The sequence below is a fragment of the Nyctibius grandis genome, chromosome 13 (assembly GCF_013368605.1).
Source record: "Nyctibius grandis isolate bNycGra1 chromosome 13, bNycGra1.pri, whole genome shotgun sequence".
Lineage (NCBI taxonomy): Eukaryota > Metazoa > Chordata > Aves > Nyctibiiformes > Nyctibiidae > Nyctibius > Nyctibius grandis.
Window position 1 is genome coordinate 14084313 of NC_090670.1, and position 20390 is coordinate 14104702.

Here is a 20390-nt window from a genome sequence, read left to right on the forward strand (position 1 = left end):
TTTAAACTTATTACAAGTGGGCTGTGAAAACTGGCATTGTGAGCTGTCTGGAGCATCAGTGAGATCTCAGCAGTGAATGGAAATGGCAAGTAAGGTGAAGGCAGGCTACCGAGGCCTTCCAAAGTAAAGACATGTAGGTGAGGATCGACATGATAGAGTAGGCTGAGCCAGCACTGGGATGAAAAGAGAGAAATAACACAGTGAAAATGACAGACTAAGAAAAATGGTCTTTGTAGCAGCATTCTCAATAGGTGTGAGCAAGACAAGGTTATATTTTCCAAGGCCAAAGGAAAGGACGTTGCAGTAATTGAGATTTGAGAAGATGGGAGTTTTAGCTATACGGACAGATTTAGATATAGTCTGAACATAAAGGACTAGGGAAAGGTCTGAGTCAAAGATTATTATATACAGGCAGATAATAGTGTAATAGATAAAGCAGAGAGTACTTGTGGGAGAAGACTCGACACTATTTTAACTACACCAAGCTTAAAATGACATTAGGGTTGTCAATTTACCAGTTTTGATCCAGATGGTCCAGGGATTGGAGGCTGGAGTATTTGTGTGCCGTCTGGGCTGATTACAACCCAGGCACCATATGCTGCAATACAAAAGAACGAAGACCAGGCTCAGAAATACAGAAACAACCTAAACATCACAGAACCCCATTCATACACAAAACTTTAATAACATATGCTCTTGCAGATCCAAATAGCCATCAGGTGAATCATCAGTCAGGTGACTCAAAGCACGTTTCTTCCAGTTTGCATCAACTTTGTGTGTCTGACCAAGCAGGTGTGGGACTCATGGGGCATTTGTGTGCAGCAGAAGGTGAAATCCCACTTAACAGTCATAAGAAGGTAACAGAGACACAAGCCGAGAGTTTAGTTAGGAAAGCATGCCAGTCTGCAGTGAAGAGGCATAGCTGTGAAAAATCTGAGTGGAAAATGTTGTTTGAACTGTGGTTGTAGTACACATTATCTGGGGATAAAACAGAGTGACTAGAGGAGCGAGCCAAGGGGAAAGGCCTGGTTAATATGTACTGGAAGCTGGAAGGCATGTAAGGAAAAGCCCTCCAAAATGTGCCGGTAGGTGGGTTAGAAATGTAGGAGGGAAAAAAAAGGGAGAGGACAGAGTCACCGAACAAGGGTGGAGACTATTTCACTTGACAAATTAGGGTGCAATAATAGTTGCGATCATTAAAGGTCATATGAGCAAGAGGCTGTTTGAGACTTTGTCTTTTTAAAGAAATGAAAGGGGCATAAGCCATGTTGGAAAGGATCTAGAACAAAATTGATGGAAAGAAATTTATGAGAGCATTTGTGCAGATAACTTTTAGTGATCTGAGCCATGAAGTGTCAGTAGATGAGTAAGGAAATGACAATGAGTAAGGAGTAAGGAAAAAAAAATCTTTCTAGTTTTCATGATGTTGGAGAAAAGCTTTAAAATGTGATCTGAATGGAACCTTGAACGAATGACCAAATAAGAAGGATACTCTGTGTGTATACACACACATATATGTAGACCCATAAATGCACACCTATACATATAAATGTATGTATATATATAATCCAATGTATTAATTTATGATTTACAGTTGGAAATATCACACTGGAATCGATCAAAGCAAGATTTCAAAATTGCATCAGTGAATTTTCTGGCTAGTCTTTACTGAAAGGATGATGTCAGAAGCAAAGGCACATCATGCCAGAAGACAACAGACAAGATTGCCTGTGGGAGGGAGGTGAACTAATATTTCATCTCCTTTTGCTCACTGCTTGCTTCGGCTGCTTTTTAATGTAAAACACACAGTTCCACACTTATTGTAGAAAAATGTTTTTTACTCCAGAAACAATTTTTCCATCATAAGAGGCACCAGCCCAATTCCCGTGTGGTTTTTCGGTTTTGATTTTCTGAAGTTTTTGGAATTCCAGATGTAAATTGTTGATAGTAAAGGAGACACCTAAAAGCAATGAATAAAATTAATTTAAAAATTATTGTCTCGTGGCTCCTTCTCAAAGTACATCTTGTCTGGTACAAATGCATGGTTCACCTCAAAGTGCCTTTAGCTCAGAGTCAGCTCTTCGGATGATGTAACTCTTTGTTAATAGACAACAAACGACTGGCAAAATTAAACTGGAGAAAGATTTTTTTCAGGAAGATACAGAAAAGCAGAGGTGCTGGTTGTTGGCATGACGCTTGTGAACTGGCAGGTGACAATCTTCCTCCCAAAGGAGCTATTGCCGGCGCCGAGCTGGTGTGAGGCGGGCACAGCTGGAGATGCAAGATCTGGGTTAAACCGAGTATGAAGCTCCTAATCGCTTGCAATCATGAAGAAACTCAAGGTTACTTTTGTTTTATATTATTTCCTTTATTTTTTTTTTCTATCAGATTTTCTGTGGTATCCAGTCCTGAGGGCAAGGAGAGACATTGTCTCTCTAGTGATAGGAGAACATGTTAGGGCCAGCCACACCACCAGAGAAGCTGGACATGGTTGTTTTGTGACTCAAAAATATGTTTCATGACATCAAAAATGTTTTATAATATAATAAATCCCCCTTTCCTGAAAGCACATAGCATCAGGCAGCAAAGGGTCCCTGAATCAGCACCTTGACCTCTAGATGTACACAGCTGCTCTTTGTATGGCAGCAACGGGCTATCTTATAAAGAGGTTTTTTTTGTTTTTAATCTTACATGAATAATCCACCTGGCATCTGCATGACTAATTCTTTCACTTCTTATCAGTTTTTATTTGTAGCCAGGGAGCATCCCAGAGGGCTTGGGCTGCTGGGATGTCTCTAATCATTAACGGCCGTCGATCGATCAGCTTGATCTGCTTTATACCCGACGCACGTCCCGTGCTGTCCGTTCCTCCCTCCCTCTGTTCCCGGCTGTCTCGTTTGGGAGCGCTCCGCTTGCCCGGGGCAGGTGCTGGGGGCAGCGCACCCGCCCGCCCTCACCGCCACAGGCGGCTCTTTCCCGCCAACAGCACTACAGCTCCCGGCAGGCACCGCGGCAGCGCCCCGCGGGCGGGGGCGGGTCCCGGCCGCGGCCCCGGCCCGTCACGTGAGCGGGCGAGGTGGGCCCGCGCGGGGCGGGGAGGGCTCGGCGCCGCACTCGGGCCCACGACGGCGGCCTCATCGCGGTGAGTGTCCGTGGGGCGCGCCGGGCTGGGCAGCGGGGCGGCCCCGGCGGGTCCCGGCCCTGTCCCCGCACCCCCAGCCCCTCCCCACGCCGGGGGTCCTTTCCTCCCGTCCCCCCCCGCCCCAGTATGCCCGAGCGGGGGCTGCTGCCGGCCCGGGCCTGCCCTCTGGCCCAGCCCCTCTCCCTTAGGGCACGGCACAGCTCGCGTCCCCCATCGCTTCCCTCTTCGCCTCCCGGGGTGGTCTTGGGGGTTGCCGGAGGCTGTTGTGAGGGCCCCGCCTTGCTGCCCCGAGCGCTGCGGGCGCCCCGCATCCCCGGCGGGCCGCGGTGCGTCCCCGCCTGCCGGGAGCCACCTGCGGCCGGTAGGACTCGGCTGCTGGGGCTGTTTGTTGCTGTTCGGCTCCGGCTTCTCCTGACTCACGCCCCGATGTGCTGAATCAGTCTGGAAGCGGGACGTTGCTGAAGTGCATAGCCCCGTTGTGGCTTAGCAAAGACACCTTTGAACTGTAAATTTTACCTTTCCTGTGAAAAGAAATTCTCTCCTGAGATATGAAAATATTCGAGTCCTCTTTATTCGCTTTCAGACTTTTAAGCCGCTGTAGCATTCACTTCTGACTGGCTTAGATTTTGTTCTGAAGCATGTGACTACTTTCAGTGTTCATGGCTGAAAAGCTGAAACCTTCCATTTCAGAGCAAACGTTTTTAGTTCGTTTAGAAGAAGAAGTGACTCTTGAAGGTGATGGAGTGTTTCTGCTTGCTGGTCTTTGTGCTATGGCGGTCAAAAAGCATAATTCCTACTTTGTGTGATTGGTGGTTTTTGGTTGGTTGCTCGTTTTTTTCCAGATGTACATGTAATTAAAAGCATAAGAAGGGTATTAGCTTTTTTCAGAGAAAGCCCTATTTTTTTGGTACTATAAATAGCAACATAGGCAAATTCAGTTTTAAAATTGTGTAGATGCTAAGTGTTTTGCAGTTAGCCTGTAGACTGACTTGTCATGATTGGTGCTAATCAAAACTATATATATTTAAAAAGTACCTTGGCTTTACTGCAGAATACCTGTTTTGGGACAGTATTGTGCTCATTGCTTGCTTGTAGTCATGTATTTGTTTAACAGTAACCAGATCTGAAGGGCAGATATCTCATGGTGAAGGATTAGCACTGTGCAGAACCAGACCCTCTTTCCTGCTATATTTTCTATTTAATGTTAATTTGTGGTTTAGGTGGTTAAAAAAGTTAGGCTGTACAGTTATTAACAAAGCTGATAAGCACACCGAGCGTTAACTCAGAACTTTTGGGGCTGTATGTAGCTTCATTCTGTGGCAAATATCACAAGGGATGAGATATAGAGGCGTTTTCAATAAAATGCAGAATTTTCCCTTTTTGCATTGTTTATCATTCTATGCTTGGTCAGAAGGAAACTTCCAAAAGAAGCACTTGCTCAAGAGACATCATTGTAGCATCATTGAGGTTGAGCAAACTCTAGTGTTGATGTATTCCTGATAGGTAGAGTTGCAGTCTTAACTAACAATAGTTAATTTAGAATACCAGACTAATTCAATGAGAAGTGTAAATCTTTAATATAGTGTGTCTTCTTTTAAAGGAGACAACATAATGATTTTTCTAAGAACTTGAATCATGTAAAAATAAGTTTAATTTCATGGTCTGTTCCTTCTGACTTTGCCAAGTTACATAGCCGCTGTCATGTGAAAGTCATTCCTGAATGTATTTGGGAAAAGAAACAAATAAATAGCAGTGTTCTTTGGGAAGGGATGAGAAAGGAAATGCTTAACTGTGTGCAGTAAGATACCCAAATATGTATGGGGAACATAAGCATGGTTAAAAGTCTGCGTAAGGTTTACACATTAGAAACATTTCAAAACTGTATCTTAAAGTTTTAGAAGAGAAAATTCTTCTCAATTCCAACTACTTGGTGCCAAACCTCCTGACACAGGATAAAACATAAAAAGAACTGGTACTGTTTGTTTCCTTTCTCCAGAATGTTTTTAGTAGCAACTATTCTGGGGTTTTGCTTCCTTTCTGAAGTTTTTTAAAAAGTAATGTCAATTGCAATATTCTGGCAGTGCTAACAATGTCTTCCTACCTGTTCCATTCCTGTCAGGGGCCAGCTACAGCACAAAAGTCAAATGTTGTTTGAAAGTTGAAGGAATGAACACACTGTTGGCCTCTCATCTCACACTGAAGTGGGCGTCTCTATTTTTTCTACAACTGAAATGACTTATTAAAACTGGAGGCTTCCAAGCAAGAGAGGACAAAAGTAAGTGTTTTCAAGTAGACTGGGTTACACTTTTTATGTGAAATGGGGTGTGTGTTTTTCAACAAAATGTAGGTAATTGGTGTGCAACCTCTTTGCTGGGTTGCATTATGTAATGAATGGCAAGGCTGTATGCCAGAGACTCTGTGTGATATGACTGGACCCATTAATGCATAACATACACAGGCAGATGTGGAATATAGAAGTATCAGACTTTCTGTGCCCAGCAAACTGTGCCTGTTACTTGGAAGAGCACAGACCCAAAAGCATGGTGCTGCCCCATGAATGACTTAGGCAGGATAGTCCCAATCTCCCCCTTCTTAGGGACTGAAGCAAAGAACGGTTTGTGGATGACTTCATCATAGCCCTTAGTCTAGCTCTTTTTAGACAGAGGCAAACTCAGAATGGAACTTTCTCCGTGGTATTATGTGTATTCAGAGAAGCAATTCACTTAGTGCAAGAAGGAACTAAAAACACAGCAGATGAAAGAGGATGAATCTGATGCATGTGTTGTACATTTTCTCAAAGGGAAGTTGGAGGAAAGCCGGAGTAGGGGATGTCATTTTAACTGTTACATTGTCTTTTTTTTTTTTTGTACAGTATATAATTGTATAACAGATAAAATTTCCATTTCTCTTGTGGAATCATCAGTTAAATCTTTAGCAATAGAACTACAGTGGCCTAAGGGGATATCTTTCAAGAAGAATGAGCAGAGAGCAACTGAAGGCTTTCTTAATAGAAAACTTTGAAGCTGTATTTGCTATCCCATAGGCTTTCCTGTCAACCACATCAGCTTTTGACAATGTGGGAGGTATACATTCCCTGCAGGCGATGCAGAGTAGAGAAAATAGACTGGGTGGGTTTAGAAAGCCACGGATCAGCCTTCAGGCATAGGTTTCCTACAGATATAACGCTGATTCTAGAGGTAATGTGACAAATGGTTCCTAAAAAATCCCCTCACTTCTGTTACGCCACCTAATCTAGTTAGATTGAACAGCTACTTGCTGTACAGGGCTACATGTATAGAAGGAAAGCTACTACTTTCTTTGATTCACTCACATGATTGAACCTCCACTTTAGAACTCAGTTACCAGAATAAATATTAAGAAAGTCGGGAAAAAATATAATCATGGCAACAGAAAGATACTACGCATAGAACAAATACAAGAGAAACAATGAGAGAGTGCAAGTGGACAGAAATAATTGTTAGCATAAATTACAAGGAATAGACCTCTGACAATTGCTAGAAAACAGGCCTTAGCAAATAATTACGTTTGTTACCACTGAAGTAGGTGCTGCTTTTCCTTGTTACTGTGATATAAAGCATGAGAAATACCTAACTAACAGATTAGAGTCCATCAGCAGGTAAGTTACTTAGTGTCCATGATGGCACCTGCCCTACTGTGTGATCTCTCTTTGTGAGAGAGCTTATAATTCTCTTACAAGAGAGCCAAGGATATCACCCTAAGCTACATTTTCAGTACGGTTTGAAAGGAGGAAGCAACTGGGTTCATAATTAGAAAAAGTAATGTTACAAACTTTTATGTTAGGTCTTGTTGGAAGTTGTGATTTACTTTGAAAATAGGGTGGGAGTCAAATTCCATGAGAAGTTAAGACAGTAAAAGAAAACCTTCACGTGAAGACGGTAGATATATCAAGTGGAGACAGAACTGAAGATTTTTTACTTCCTCCAGCTATTATTTATTCAATACCTTCCATGTACAAGCTACAATTTTTTTTCTTTTAGAGAAACATATACGCAGAAGCGCATAGGATCTGGTGGCACTGAGAAAGTATTTGCCAGACTTTCTGCCAAGCTGTTGCTACTTGCTACCATTTGTAGCACTTCACTGTCAGGATATTATTTTTTGTTAGTGCAAGGTCTTCCTTCTAATATCTTCAAAACTACCTGGTATAGTGAGCCTATAAAATAGGAGTCGGCAGGCAGCTGGCGCACTTCTAATTTGTTTGCTGAATTAGCACTCACTTGACTGTTGTGAACTTGTTTGTTTGCACTTGTTCATATTGAGTCCTTTGGGGACAATGACTTGCCCTTTCAAATACAGGGCACATTAGGGAACAAGAGAATGCTTTTTCTGGGAGAGGGAGCGTTTCTGGTTCTTCACAAACAAATTCAGCAGTCCATGTGGAGTTGTACAGCTTGCCGTTCACAGTCTAGCAGAGAACTGGCAACGTGAGGGATTCTGGAGTCCGTTTTTCTTAAAGACGGGAAGCTGATGGAGAATTGGCGTTTAGCAAACGGGTAGCTACAAATTGCCAGTTTTTTTTCCTAAGTGATACTTTTTTGTGGGATACAGAAATTTTTTTATAATGCATTACTGATGAATTTGATTAACTAACTCTGAAACTTCAGTGTGGTAGGGTAAGTATTAGCATGCATTGTACATGCACAGTATCCCAGTGAGGCTTCTACTGCTGGCATGCTTTTTGTGTCTAGTTATGGCTTGAATTGAGAAGGCTTTCGAAGAGACTTGAAAGCTCATATGGTTTCCCTGGAAAATGTAGATTTAGTAAGTACATGTGAATGGGGAATATAATTTAGACATTAAGGGAGAAGACCTGCTAGTGGCATAATCTCATCTCAGATCAGTAGAATCATGAGGATCTGCTTGAGGAAAGGTAAGGGCTGCAGACTCCATTACTAAGAGGTTACACTTGGAAGGATTTTACACCCTGTAACTCAATGGTAAAGAAGAAATAGGAGATTCTGTGATCTAGCAATCCATGTTGACTCCAAAGATCCACTCTGGAATAAGTACAGGTAGAAGCTTATGACTTCATATGCAAAGGTGGTCTGTTGGTGTACGTCATAGGTATGATTTGCCCTTGAACTCTGATGGTAAGAAATCATAAATGCTCTCTTAAGTGGTTTAATAGAGCCTCTTCCTTTTCCTGTTTAAATGATACTTGCATCTCAGGTAAGTCAGTTTTTTTCCTTCTGTTTGCCATCAGTTGCATAACCAGTAATTGCTACTGACCACAATTGAACACATGCAGCTGTGATGTCTGAATTGGCATTGCTCTAGGCATGTTTTTGATGTCAGTACTGCTTGACTTTTAAATGTTAAAATCTGATTTTTAGTTAAGTAGTCTAAATGTACCAGGTCAGAGAGCATGAGCAACATCATTATTTTTAAAAAAAAATAGGCTTTTCCTTCTAAAAAACTCCTTGCATTTGTATCTTTCACTGTTGCAGAAAGTTCTTACGGGTTTTTTTAATTTCCTTTGAAAATAAACATAAGCAAGTATTTCTATGGTGTGGATTTTCCGTGGATTTTTTGATTATTTTTTTTTTTTTAACTTCATCTGTTTGAAATGGGAATGCTCTGCCTTATGCTGTTTATTTTTCATCACTTTTTTAGACTTTGGAGACTTCTGCTCCCTTATTTTTGTTTCCGTTATTGAGTATGGTTCCTTTGTGCTAAAATATGACTGGTTAAATGAGTGTGAGAGAGATGTATGTATGATGTATGTATTTCTGTGGACTTGATTAGTTGGTTGTGGCACTTTGGTCTCGCTGTGTTTCTTTTTGGTTGATTGGTGCTATTTGGTCAGGGACAGCTGATGTCTGGAAAACTGCTTTTGTTGCTGTAGATCCTTCTTGTGACTTGTTTTGTATCCCTGTATGTCTTTATATCTAGTTCTAAAATTTTATTAACCTTTAATGAGATGAATGACTACTCTTGAATTCATTAGATTAAATGCTCATTTACTAGTATTAAAGATGCTGATGCTTGTTTTGGCGATGCTCTTATATGATAACTTAAATGCTGTTGTTGGTTTGACCCTTCAGGACTGTTATTTTTCCATTTTTTTTAAAGGGTTTATGTTCCTTTCTACTTAATAGTTAGAATGAAATACTTTTCTTTTTCTTCTCCCTCCATGGTTGTCTTAGCTTAATTTTGCTACTGTCTTAGTGAGGAATTCCTAGAGTTCTGCTCTATTCTATATGGTATTTCTGAAAACATATGTATTATGTGTTATCTCTTCTGTGCAGTTGTGGTGCTGACAGATGTGGTTTTGTTTTCAGGACTTTGACTGTATTTTATGTATTTTAATTTTATTATGGGAAACACAAGGCAATATACTCATACTGACTCTCTAGGTTCTTACTGTACCAAATAAAACTCTACAATCTTTGTGTAACACCAGCACACCTTATCATTATAAATCTCCTTTTTCATTTTTTGCATCTTCTATTTAAATGAGGGTGCAAGCAGCTTTTTCTATATACCTGCACTAACTTACACTTATCTCTCAAACACAGTGAAAAATTGTTTACTAATATAATATTATTTTTCTTCTTTTTGAAATAATTCCTTATTTGGTATCAGGTCTAACTATGCAAATAACTTCATTTTTATAAATGATTAACCCAGTGCCCTGATCGCTTTCAAGTGTCATATAATTGTCCAGTTGTAACTGTAACTCTCTTTAGAAGTGCTCTAATTGTTTCCTGAATTACTATGGCAGCAAATGAAGTGGCTTAGTAAATTTTGTAACTATATTTTTAGGAGAAGCCTTGGAGATGCACAGACTCTTTTCTTTCTTGCACAAGTCATTATCTGGAGCAGGATTATGAGAATTTTGGCATTATCCTGTGTCATGGTTATTGATGTGTGACAGAAATCAGAATGCTTCTAGAAAATGTTCAATCAGACTTTTTGTTGTTCTTTTTCACTGTATTGATAAATCTGGTTTTGGTAAAAGCAAATAATTCTCATGCTTATCCAGTTGCCCTTATATTCTTTTATATATATATATATATATATACACACACACACTAACTGTTTCAACTGTAATAATATGTGTCACTAATGTCTTTTCATCATGTTTGCCTCTTACTCAATATATTCTGTAAATGTCTCGTGTATGGTGATTTAGCAGCTTAATTTCCTCAGTCTTTCTAGATTAACATATTGAACATTATAGACTATACAAAGTTAAAAACATCATTTCACATTAAGTGGTGTCAAAATTGTTGTTCTGCAAATGATTGATATAGGTACAAATTTGAAAGTGTTTTCTTCCAAAGTTTTAATCCAGTGATGGAAGGACAAAAATATTAAATATCTGGCAAGTGGTGCTCACAGTTTACGTCATGCAGTTTACTTGACCTCAGATGTTTGTGATAGTAATCCTTTGGCAGATGCAGGTTATGTTGTGTTTGGGCACAAACTAGTTTTTTATATATGTAAAGATTTTAGCTTGACACAAGCATGGCTCGGTTATACAATAGTTACAAATTATTTGGTGTGGTTCTGGTGTGAAGATAAAGCATTAAAAGGACCAGCAAAATTTCAGATAAGCTTTAATTTGTTCCTGGATCATAAACAATGAGAACTAGTTTCACCAGGCTGGTGTCAATCTAAACATGGCTTATAAGAGTCTTGGTGGACTTCCCAAGCTGCACTGCGTGCATCCTCTTAACGTGTTGGCAGTAAAGAACCTTAAGGCAACAGTAGCTGGTTGTTTCAGGTTTCTTAACCCTCAAAAGCTTATTTACATGTTTTAAAGTTTATTTAGATTTTCTGTGGGGGCATATGCTTATGTCCATCAACATGTATCATAAAAAGCAGATAGGATCCTTGAATTGGCGACTTAAAATCTGGCCTTTAGTGCCTGCCCTTTCGAATGTTGTTGTGCCTCCATTCCCACGAATCCTAGGAAGCACAAGTATAAATATCGTCTTTAATGAAAATACAGATTCCAAGTAGTTTAATTGTTGTTGTAAGATCATTGGTGCCTACATTTCTTGGTAGTGTTACTATATTAAGTTCTGGTAACTTTAACAAAGCTTTGTTTATTAGTTCAAGTTAAATCCAGTAAAATTGCTTTGTTTCCTTGCTATTCTAGATTCAGGGAAGAATGTTCCACTGTTTGTAACTGCAGCATATCATAAACAAAGTTGTCTGATTTGTTTTAAATTTGCAGAGTAATTGTACTTCTGTTCAGCTGCTGACAAATGTGAGGTTTGTATGATTTTCAATTTTTGTGCAAGTATAGGAGTACGTATGGGTAATACTGGGGAATAAAATGTGTTTGCAGTGGAAAACTACTTGCAAGATTTTTGCCTGCGTGGAAGGACTACTGCTGCTCCATGATAATTAGAAAGTTGTAGCTATTTTAAGACAATGATGGAGTATGTTTTTGAATTGTTCATGGCAGTATTACTTTGGGAGGTTGCCAGAAGCTACTTCTACAATTTAACAAAAAAAAAGAAATAATATTATAAAAGGAAACATTTCATGTTCATTTTAAGTGTTTTTGAAAACTTGTTTGCTCTTTTGATACAGAGGAGTCCACTTCTTTAAGGATGTGTTCTTGTTTGATAGGTACTTTTAAATGAGAACTTGATCTTGTCTGTTGCCTGAAGATCACAGAAGCATAGAGCAATTCAGGTTGGAAGGGACTTCAGGAGGTCTCTGGTTCAACCCCTTGACTGAAGCAGGATCAGACCCAGTTGCTCAAACCTTTATTCAACTGGGTCTTAAAAACCTCTGAGAATGGAGACTGCAACCTCCCTGGGCCCTGTTTTCACTGTGTGACTGCCCTTAGGGTGCAAAAGTAGGGTTGCTTTTTCCCTTAAATCAAGGTGGAATCTGGTTTGTTTCAGTTTCTGTTGCGTCTTGTCCTCTCATCACTCACCACTTTGAGGACCCTGGTTCTGTCTTCTCAGTTACCGCCTCAAAGGTACTGGTGGGCGGCTGTGAGGTCCCACTGAAGCTCGCTCTTCTTCAGGCTGAATGATCCCCAGCTCCCTCAGCCTCATTATTATAGGGCAGGAGCTCCAGGTCCTGGTCCTCCGCTGAACTCGCTGCAGTTTATCAATGCCTGTCTTGTACTGAGGTCCGAAAGTGAACACTGTTCTAAATATTGTCTAATGGGTGTTCTATAATGTAAAGTTTAATTACGTGACCATAGTTTACTTGTAGGAATCAGGGAAATGTGCTTTTATTAGTATTTGGGTTTTTAAAGTGTGATTGGATTTCAAAGCAAGATTTAGGTAGCATGAAAAGAATTCTTCCACTTACATACGGATGAAATAACTTGCATTAATCTTAGTGAAAATGTTTGATGGATTTAAAAAAAAACCTGACAGATAACACCTTACCTTCAATACATATTTATTCAACTTAATTAGCTCTGAATAAGTCTAATTTGCATCATTGAAGTGTTGGAAATGAAGCAGAGTAGTTGGTTGTAATTCCATAATGAAATACTCTATAGAAATTGAAGTCAGTGAGTGAATGTGTTCTCACTCTAAAGTATGTTTAAGGAAATCAGTCTCATGGAGAGTTGGGGGAATTTTACACAAAGTAAACTTGCATACAACAGAAACACGGACACAAAGGTCTGCTGTAAGAGCCGCACAGACATCTCACTTGTTTGAAGTGGCCTAGTGGGGTGGCAGTGTGGAGGAGGGAGGCAAGCTCTGTCCTGCTGTATTGTCAGGTTCTACAAAGAGAATCTTTTTCTGAGAATTTGAAAGGATCTCTGCTTATTCCTTTAAATTTACACTGAGGTTTGGAAAAGTTACAGTCAGCGTTCTGGAGACAGATGATTATTTCAGAATTGGAACTCACCTCATGTAATGCTACAGTTCAGCCAAAACGTACTGAACGCGCAGTAAGGGAGGAAATAATACAGAAAGCACGGGAGGAAACAGAAGGCTTTTAAAACACATCGTGCTGTTCCCTGTGTGAGCAGCAGAAGTACGCTACGATTGGAGGGAGTATTGAAAGGTGTGAGGAACCTCTAAACTAGCTGTTGTTCTTACAAGCTTAGGCAGTAGGAGCAATGACAGTGTGGGCTGGCACCGAGGTGAGTGTTCAGGATCCTGGGTGGGCTCATGTGCACTCTGCTGAAGCTTGTCTGTCTGTGGCTTTGCTGGTGGAGTAGCTGCGGTTGCAAGATCAACAGCCAGCTTGGGTGTGCCTGTGTACCTGCTGCAGTCCAAATTTCCATTTAGCAGTACAGATCTATTCAGGGTTGCCACATCTTTTTAAAAGTCACTGTTCTAGAGCTTGTTTATGCTCCCTTGTCTCTCATGGTTGGTGCAGCATTACTTTAAATTTATGTGAGCTCTAGTTAAAACCACTTTATATGCTGACACAGGAAAACTGGGGCTGCTGTGCCTTTGTCTCTTTGTCTCAACTGGTATTTCTCACTTAAAATATGAACAGAAATCACTTCATATGGAAAACATTTTAAAACAAGCTTCTGAGTAAATATACCTTTTACCTTTATAGATACCTGGTTATTAGAAAACTGAAGGTTCTATAAATTAAGGGAAGTCATCTGAACAAATATTGGATGTTCACAAGTTAACACAGCAATATAGAAAAAGCTAAATCTGCCATAAGTTTTCTAGTATGTAAGATATTGTAAGGAAGGAAAAATTGTGAAAATATCTTCTCTTAATCTTCTAAATTTTATAGTCAAAACATTAGTCTCCAGCATTGCAATAGTTCTTCTGTAGAGGGTAGTTTGAAAGAACAATGATTTAATGTTGATTGCTGATAGCTTTTCATTTAAATTGTTGGCGTTGCTCTAAAATGAGTTCAGGACCCCTCTGTTTCAGTGTTTGGAGACAGCTGAGACTGCCGGAGATGCAGAAAGGAAGTAATACCTCCCTCCGTGTGACAGGGTCACAGGCTCTGCAGCATTCAAAAGTGTTTTTCTTCGTTTTTCAACTTAATGTGGGTTCCTTTTTTTTTTTTTTTTTTTTGTGTCTGGAGGGATGTGATTTTTCTACTGATAAACTCTATCACTGATTATTACAATTTTAAACACAATGTCAGGTTGCCTATGTTTTTTTTAGGAGATATGGAAGACTTGGGCACTGTAACAAGGTAACAAACCTGTGGAACTTCAGGTTGTGGTTTTCCACCTTCTTCCTGCACAGACACATTCCCGTGTTGTTATAGTAACTTCAAAGCATTTTGGATCTTGCAGTTTAATCTGTTGCTTGTATAGGACTGTTGCAGTGTCACTGTGAGCCCACTGGGCTGATTTGTCATGGTGCAGAGAGATCTGTGCAAACTTTGGGTTGAGAGGGGAAAGAAAGTGCTTATTTAAGGCTCGAATGTTTCATTTATGGAATAGAAACAAAGATTGTGTGGTCTATAATCACCTCCCACCCAAAAAACTCCAAACAATCAACCAAAACTTCTTCAAGACTGCTGTACGATGTCGAATCGGCTTGATGAAGGGCGTGTGACTAGTGAAAGGGAAGTATAATTTGGTACGAAGTTACTGTCTGGAGTAACTTCAAGTGTGAGCGTTTTCCCAGTGTTTGTTCTAGAGATCCCTTGTGCAATGTCAGGAAATGATAAGAAGATGAGTCCTGTATCATGCAATTCTGTCTTCAGTCAATACCATTTAAAAAAAACATGCTTTTCCTTTAAACATATCAAGGCTTTTCGGATCAGAAGGCTGGACACTCCCCCTCCTGGTGCACTAACCGAAGTTTCAGTTTAGGAAATGGGGGATTGTTTTTAAATGTACTGTGGAACTCCTGCTTTTTCCTTCTCTCCTTTTTTTTTTTTTTTTTTTTTTGTTAATTTCTTGAAACACTTGAGTTTCACAAGTGACATGCTTGTGATTTCAAGAGCTGTGCAATATTTTTATAGTTTGTTCCTGTTTTCCTAAATGAAAAGTCATAACAGAAATGCTCCAAGTAGGTTGCATTTCATAGTATGTGTATCCTGTCGCTTAAAACAAGCACTCTAATGTCTGTTGACTGAACTAATGATAGTATTCAAACAACTGAATTCCAAAATACAGCTTGAGTCAGAATATTCCTTGTAATAAGAACCAATCCCAGAGCTAGTAATGGATTTCTTGTTAGATTTGGATGCTTTTAAATACTGACCTTCAATTACACGGCATTGTGTAATGTTTTAGCCTAATAGTAACTTGCAAAGCATTCTTGGAAGTTCTTGATGTCTACCTGTGGACCTCTGAAGTCTAAATCTCTCCTGTAAATAGTACATAGTCCAGGAGGAAGTTTAAGGCTTCAATTTGTGCTTTCTCATCAGATACCCGGTATGGCCTCATCATCAACACCTAAATATAATTCAAACTCCTTGGAGAGTTCCTCAAGTAAAAGGGTGAGTGTAACTTTTTTCATGTTTTTTACGTCAGAGGTCCCAGAGATCGTTATCTTCCATATTTGGGTAGAAAAAATGAGTATTTGAAAGACTTTTTTCTTGAATGTATATACTTATTTTTATTGCTAAAATTCAAATGCAGTTAGCTGAGTTGATTTAAATATCTTTCAGAGTGGATGAGTGAAATATTCTCTGTATCACAAGTTATAAGAGCCTCCTTAAAATCAGTTCTAATATACTTATTCTTGCTTTCTACATTGAAATATTCTGTGGCATTCTTGAAAATTTTTGGCACTTTAATGCTGTAGAAAGATTCTTTACTGCAGTTGATAAGTTATACCCATTTATGTGCGGCTGGCTCAGTTTTAAAATGTTCCTCTGCAGTGGGAAACACATTAAAGCAATCTAGATGGCATTCCCCTCTGCTTTTTGATGCTGCGTGGCTGAAGAAAATGTAACCTGTATGCAAGAAAACAAAGGTTTTATTTAGCTTTTTAAACAACAAAGATTACTTTTTATTGATCATTCTTAAAAACTACTGAACATGGGAAAGTCACAAATGAGTAGATTGTGTGTAATAGTTGTATTTTGTGTAAGTGACTTCAGTTGATTTGTTCTTCCAAGCTCAGCATACCTGGAAAATTAAATGCGCAAAGTTTTCAGAGAACTTATGGTATAAAAATTTAATTCCAATTTAATGCAAATATAGTTAACTATTCTTGTAGAAGGAGAAGACTAAAACATGCTTATGTTTCAGATCTGTTCAACCTTTAATAGTTTAAACTGTTTAACAGTTGCAGTTTAGGATAGTGGTGTGTGTTCCTGTTTTGGTTCAGTCTATCAACTTCTACTGTGGAAAAACCTGTTCCTTCCCACGCAGAAATTACATTTAAGATTTTTTTTTTAATCTGGAACTTGAAGGAATTGTAAATAAAATATGATGTGCTGTTGTACTTCTCTTTCTTTAGACTCTAAAAGATGGAACTAACTGGGAACAAAATGAAGAAATACCTCGTCTGCCAGGAGAGACTAGAGTTACAGGTATGACGTTATATAGCTGCCTAATGCAGCGTATGTTTGGGAGTCTGGCATGCGCATGTATCTTAGTGGGTTGTTTCATAATTTGGACTGGTTTGGAGTGGGGGTAAGTCATGCTAAAATGTCATAAATTTTTTTAAGTAATTGTGATAGGGACTTTTTATCGATTACCACAAATAACTTTTTAAGACTTCAAAATCATGGTTTCCACACATGGTACATCCTCCAATACAAATAATTTGCAAGTCAAGATGTGTCATAATTGTATCTACAGTCTAAGTAGCACATGTCTAGTGACAAGACCCCCTCCAAGCTTTCCAAAGTCAAGAGAATTCTACATGCCACCCACTACATATTGATATCTTGTACAGTTGTTTGGAACCTTAGCCCAAACTGTGACTACCCTAACTACAATCTTATGCTTCCTTGACCCAACATGACATGCACGTAGCTGCTATGCACTTGTTGGCCTTTACATACAGTAATGTTGTAGCATAAGGAAGATTAATGTATTGTGTACGGTGTTTTCTTACTTGATGGAGGCTCTTCCTGGAATGGAGGCTTCTGCTCATGGAAGTCTGTGTTGAGTTATCAGAATGCAACTGAAAGTGGTCCGTCTTTTATTTGTGAAGCTTCTCCTTTCCCCCACTGCCTGAGGATCTGTTAGGTGGATTTGTAAACAAGATTGACTGAGGTGAAACCAAAGTGGTGATTCAGAGGAAGGACTTAGGTTTTTAATGAGGAAAGTTGTGGGGAAGGCATGAGGGAGGGGATGTGGGACTAAGATGAATGATATGATCCTTACGAAGTTGTCTGTGCTTTGGGGGAGCACGCTGGAAGGAGGGTGCTTGTTGTAGAAGGCAGATAAATAGACTGGGCTAAAGAAATGAGTGGACAGGGAGAAACAGGTTGTAGTGCTTTGCCTAAGTCTTTAATGGCATTGCTTCAGTTAAATCGTTCTTTTTTGAGTAGTGTTGTACTCGTTTTGTTACTGTCCTTGCTGAAACAGTGCTGATGGCCCTGCTGTATTTGATTGCCTCAAATTGAAATGTAATGTTTCTCTTCAGGATGGTGAGTTCCCTAAACACTTTACAACTGGAACTACATACTTTAATGCAGAATTGGTTACAGACCACTGAAAGATGTAATGGTATTAACAGAAGCATGTATTTATTCTGGAATACTGAATAGACTGGTTCAGTAATAACGGAGAGGACTTAAATCTACTCCGTGTTCTATGTCCTGAGAAAGAGAAGGACACAAAAGTAACTAGGGAAGGCTACTGAGATCTGCTGGTTTAATTTGGGCAAGTTTAGTATGTGAAATTTCAGAAAATTCACATTTTCTTAATAATTCAAGTGGACAAAATTCAGATTTCTTACTTTTTTAATTCATTCATCTCTCAGAGTGGCTCTTATGAGTTCAACTGTCTTTATTTTACTGCTACTTAACTGATGCTGTCCTTAGCTCTGATTTTTTTCTTTTCACAATCTTTGAGAAATGCTGCATTTCTTACAGACAAGGATGTCATTTATATGTGTCCATTTAATGGCCCCGTTAAAGGAAGAGTGTACATCACAAACTACAGGCTGTACCTAAGAAGTGTGGAAAATGTGAGTAATACGCCACAATTACTTCCGTGGGATGAGTTAGCTTTAAACCCCCTTCCCTTCAACCCCACTGCCTTTTTTTTATTTTGTGGCCAGTTCATTTGTTTTAGTTTTGGCACACATATGCTTGTGGAATTGCATTGGAGGCTTTTTACTTGAAATGGCCTGTAATGTTTGTAATAACTGTATCTTAATTGTGTAATGACTAAATAGTAATTGTCTTTGTGCCACTGAGAAATCTGTATAAAAACGGAAGTTCTTTAAAGTTAAATGTGTTGTACAAGTGTGATTTTTTTTGCCTGGTAAAATTACAGTTTAATCACTTACACTGAACTGATACCTTTATCTTTTGTCTGTTGGAGCTTTTTTGATAGCTGTTCCCTTTACACTTATTCTGTGATAAATCAAGGGCAGCAAGTAATGATGTGAGTTAGTTCTTAAAATGGCTATCAGTAAACCAAGATTTTGATTGTCCTTGCTGTTGGAAAAGAAAAATACTTTGATCAATAGAACCTCACATGGGTGGGGGGAGTAGTAGTGTGTTCTATAAGCAGCAACATGAAAGAGAATAAAATGCTCTTGTTAATGGTTTCATAATATATTTTTTTTTAAGTAAGGTTTTGGGACTATTGAACTGAGGTGGTTCTGGTTGTAACTAACTCTACTAGTGATCTCTTTTTCATTTTGTTTTACTTTATTCTGTGTATCAGTAAAGCAGTCTTAGCAGGCAGAGGCAGTCAGAAGTATGTAGCAGAAGGCATCTTGTAGGGTGTTGCCACCTTTTTTCCCTGCATACTGTATTAGGCATGAAGTATTTTTTTGCATGTTAAATTGGGTGATGTTCAAGGCTATAGAGTGACTGTACAGATTTCATAACACGTTGGGAGGGGACACTCAATCAAATGCAGAAACACACTTTTGCTTCCTGTATGTACTTCATGTCTGCTTTCTATTCTAGAATGCATAAGGAAGTTTTGCTTGAGTCTTCTTTTCAGATTAATCCTTTATTTACTCAAACTTTCCTTGCAGGATCCAGTTGTGGTATTGGATGTTCCATTGGGTGTAATTTCAAGGATTGAAAAAATGGGAGGAGCTTCAAGCAGAGGAGAGAACTCTTATGGATTAGATATAACCTGTAAAGTAAGACTTTCCAATAATTCAATAGGAAATGAAATCTAGAGGTTCCTTTTCTCACTGCTTACCTGTTTATAGGAATGAAAAAACACATGTTCCTCATAGCTGAATTTAAAAAGAGCTTTTTGGAATTGGACCAAGAAATACCTTTTGTGTAAAGGGATATTTAGCTGTCCTCTCTGCATGTGAGGAGGGGGATTGGTCTTCCTTTCCGAATCACTAATTGAGAGGTTTTGCATGGTAGTCTTTTAGGGCATTATTCCTGCATTTCTTCATTATTTTATTTATTCTAAAAGTAATTATTTTATAATCCTAAAAACTTTGCTGAACACCTCAAACAGGGGTTTTGTAAGCTGTAAAGGCAGTGAAAAGCTTATGTAACAGCTATCTCTGTTTCCTTAGTCTCACAAAAAAATTATGTTGCCATGAAAAAATATGGTCATAGGGGAGTTCCTAGTGGATAATTCAAGATCCTTTATTTGACTCATTAATGGAGTATGTATACACATTTGATTCTTAGTAGTTAATGTGCAGATTGCTTATTTTTTGACATTAGTGATGAGAAATTAGCTAGGGACAATGTAGTCTAGACAGATTATTGGAAAATTTTCATCTTGAAAACATCAAGTAACTCCCATCCTGCAAGTGTTCAATAGCCCATGAGACTTTTTAGTGAATCAGATACAGTCATTTCTGATGGCTTTATGCCAAAGCAGTGTTTGCACCACACAGAATGCGCTACTGCTTTACTTGCAGAATTCTTATGCTCTCTTCTGTTTTATGGGATAAAAAATAAAACTGAACATTCACAACGGTTTGAGGTGTGTTGCAAGCAGATTCTAAATCATGTTTAGTGTATAATATAGCATTTGTACATCAGATAAAAGTATCTGACTGGTTTGGTTCTCTTAAAAGTTAATGCCTTTGTTTTAGGATATGAGAAATTTACGGTTTGCGTTAAAACAAGAAGGGCACAGTAGAAGAGATATATTTGAAGTCCTCACAAAATATGCTTTTCCCCAGTCACATAACTTGGTAAGTTACATCTATACTGTTGA

General features: G+C 39.0%; 1 protein-coding gene across 3 annotated transcripts in view; it reads left to right on the forward strand.

Annotated features, from left to right (window-relative positions):
• Positions 1 to 3062: 3062 nt before the first annotated feature.
• The window catches only part of MTM1 (myotubularin 1), a 44278-nt gene continuing 26950 nt past the window's right edge, over positions 3063 to 20390 (forward strand). For all 3 annotated transcript variants that reach the window (XM_068411794.1, XM_068411795.1, XM_068411796.1), the window contains exons 1-7: positions 3063 to 3142; positions 5262 to 5417; positions 15479 to 15550; positions 16519 to 16591; positions 18107 to 18201; positions 19228 to 19338; positions 20266 to 20367. In XM_068411794.1, coding sequence (XP_068267895.1) covers positions 15488 to 15550; positions 16519 to 16591; positions 18107 to 18201; positions 19228 to 19338; positions 20266 to 20367 — 444 coding nt within the window. In that variant the 5' untranslated portion in view covers positions 3063 to 3142; positions 5262 to 5417; positions 15479 to 15487. The remainder of the gene's footprint in view (positions 3143 to 5261; positions 5418 to 15478; positions 15551 to 16518; positions 16592 to 18106; positions 18202 to 19227; positions 19339 to 20265; positions 20368 to 20390) is intronic.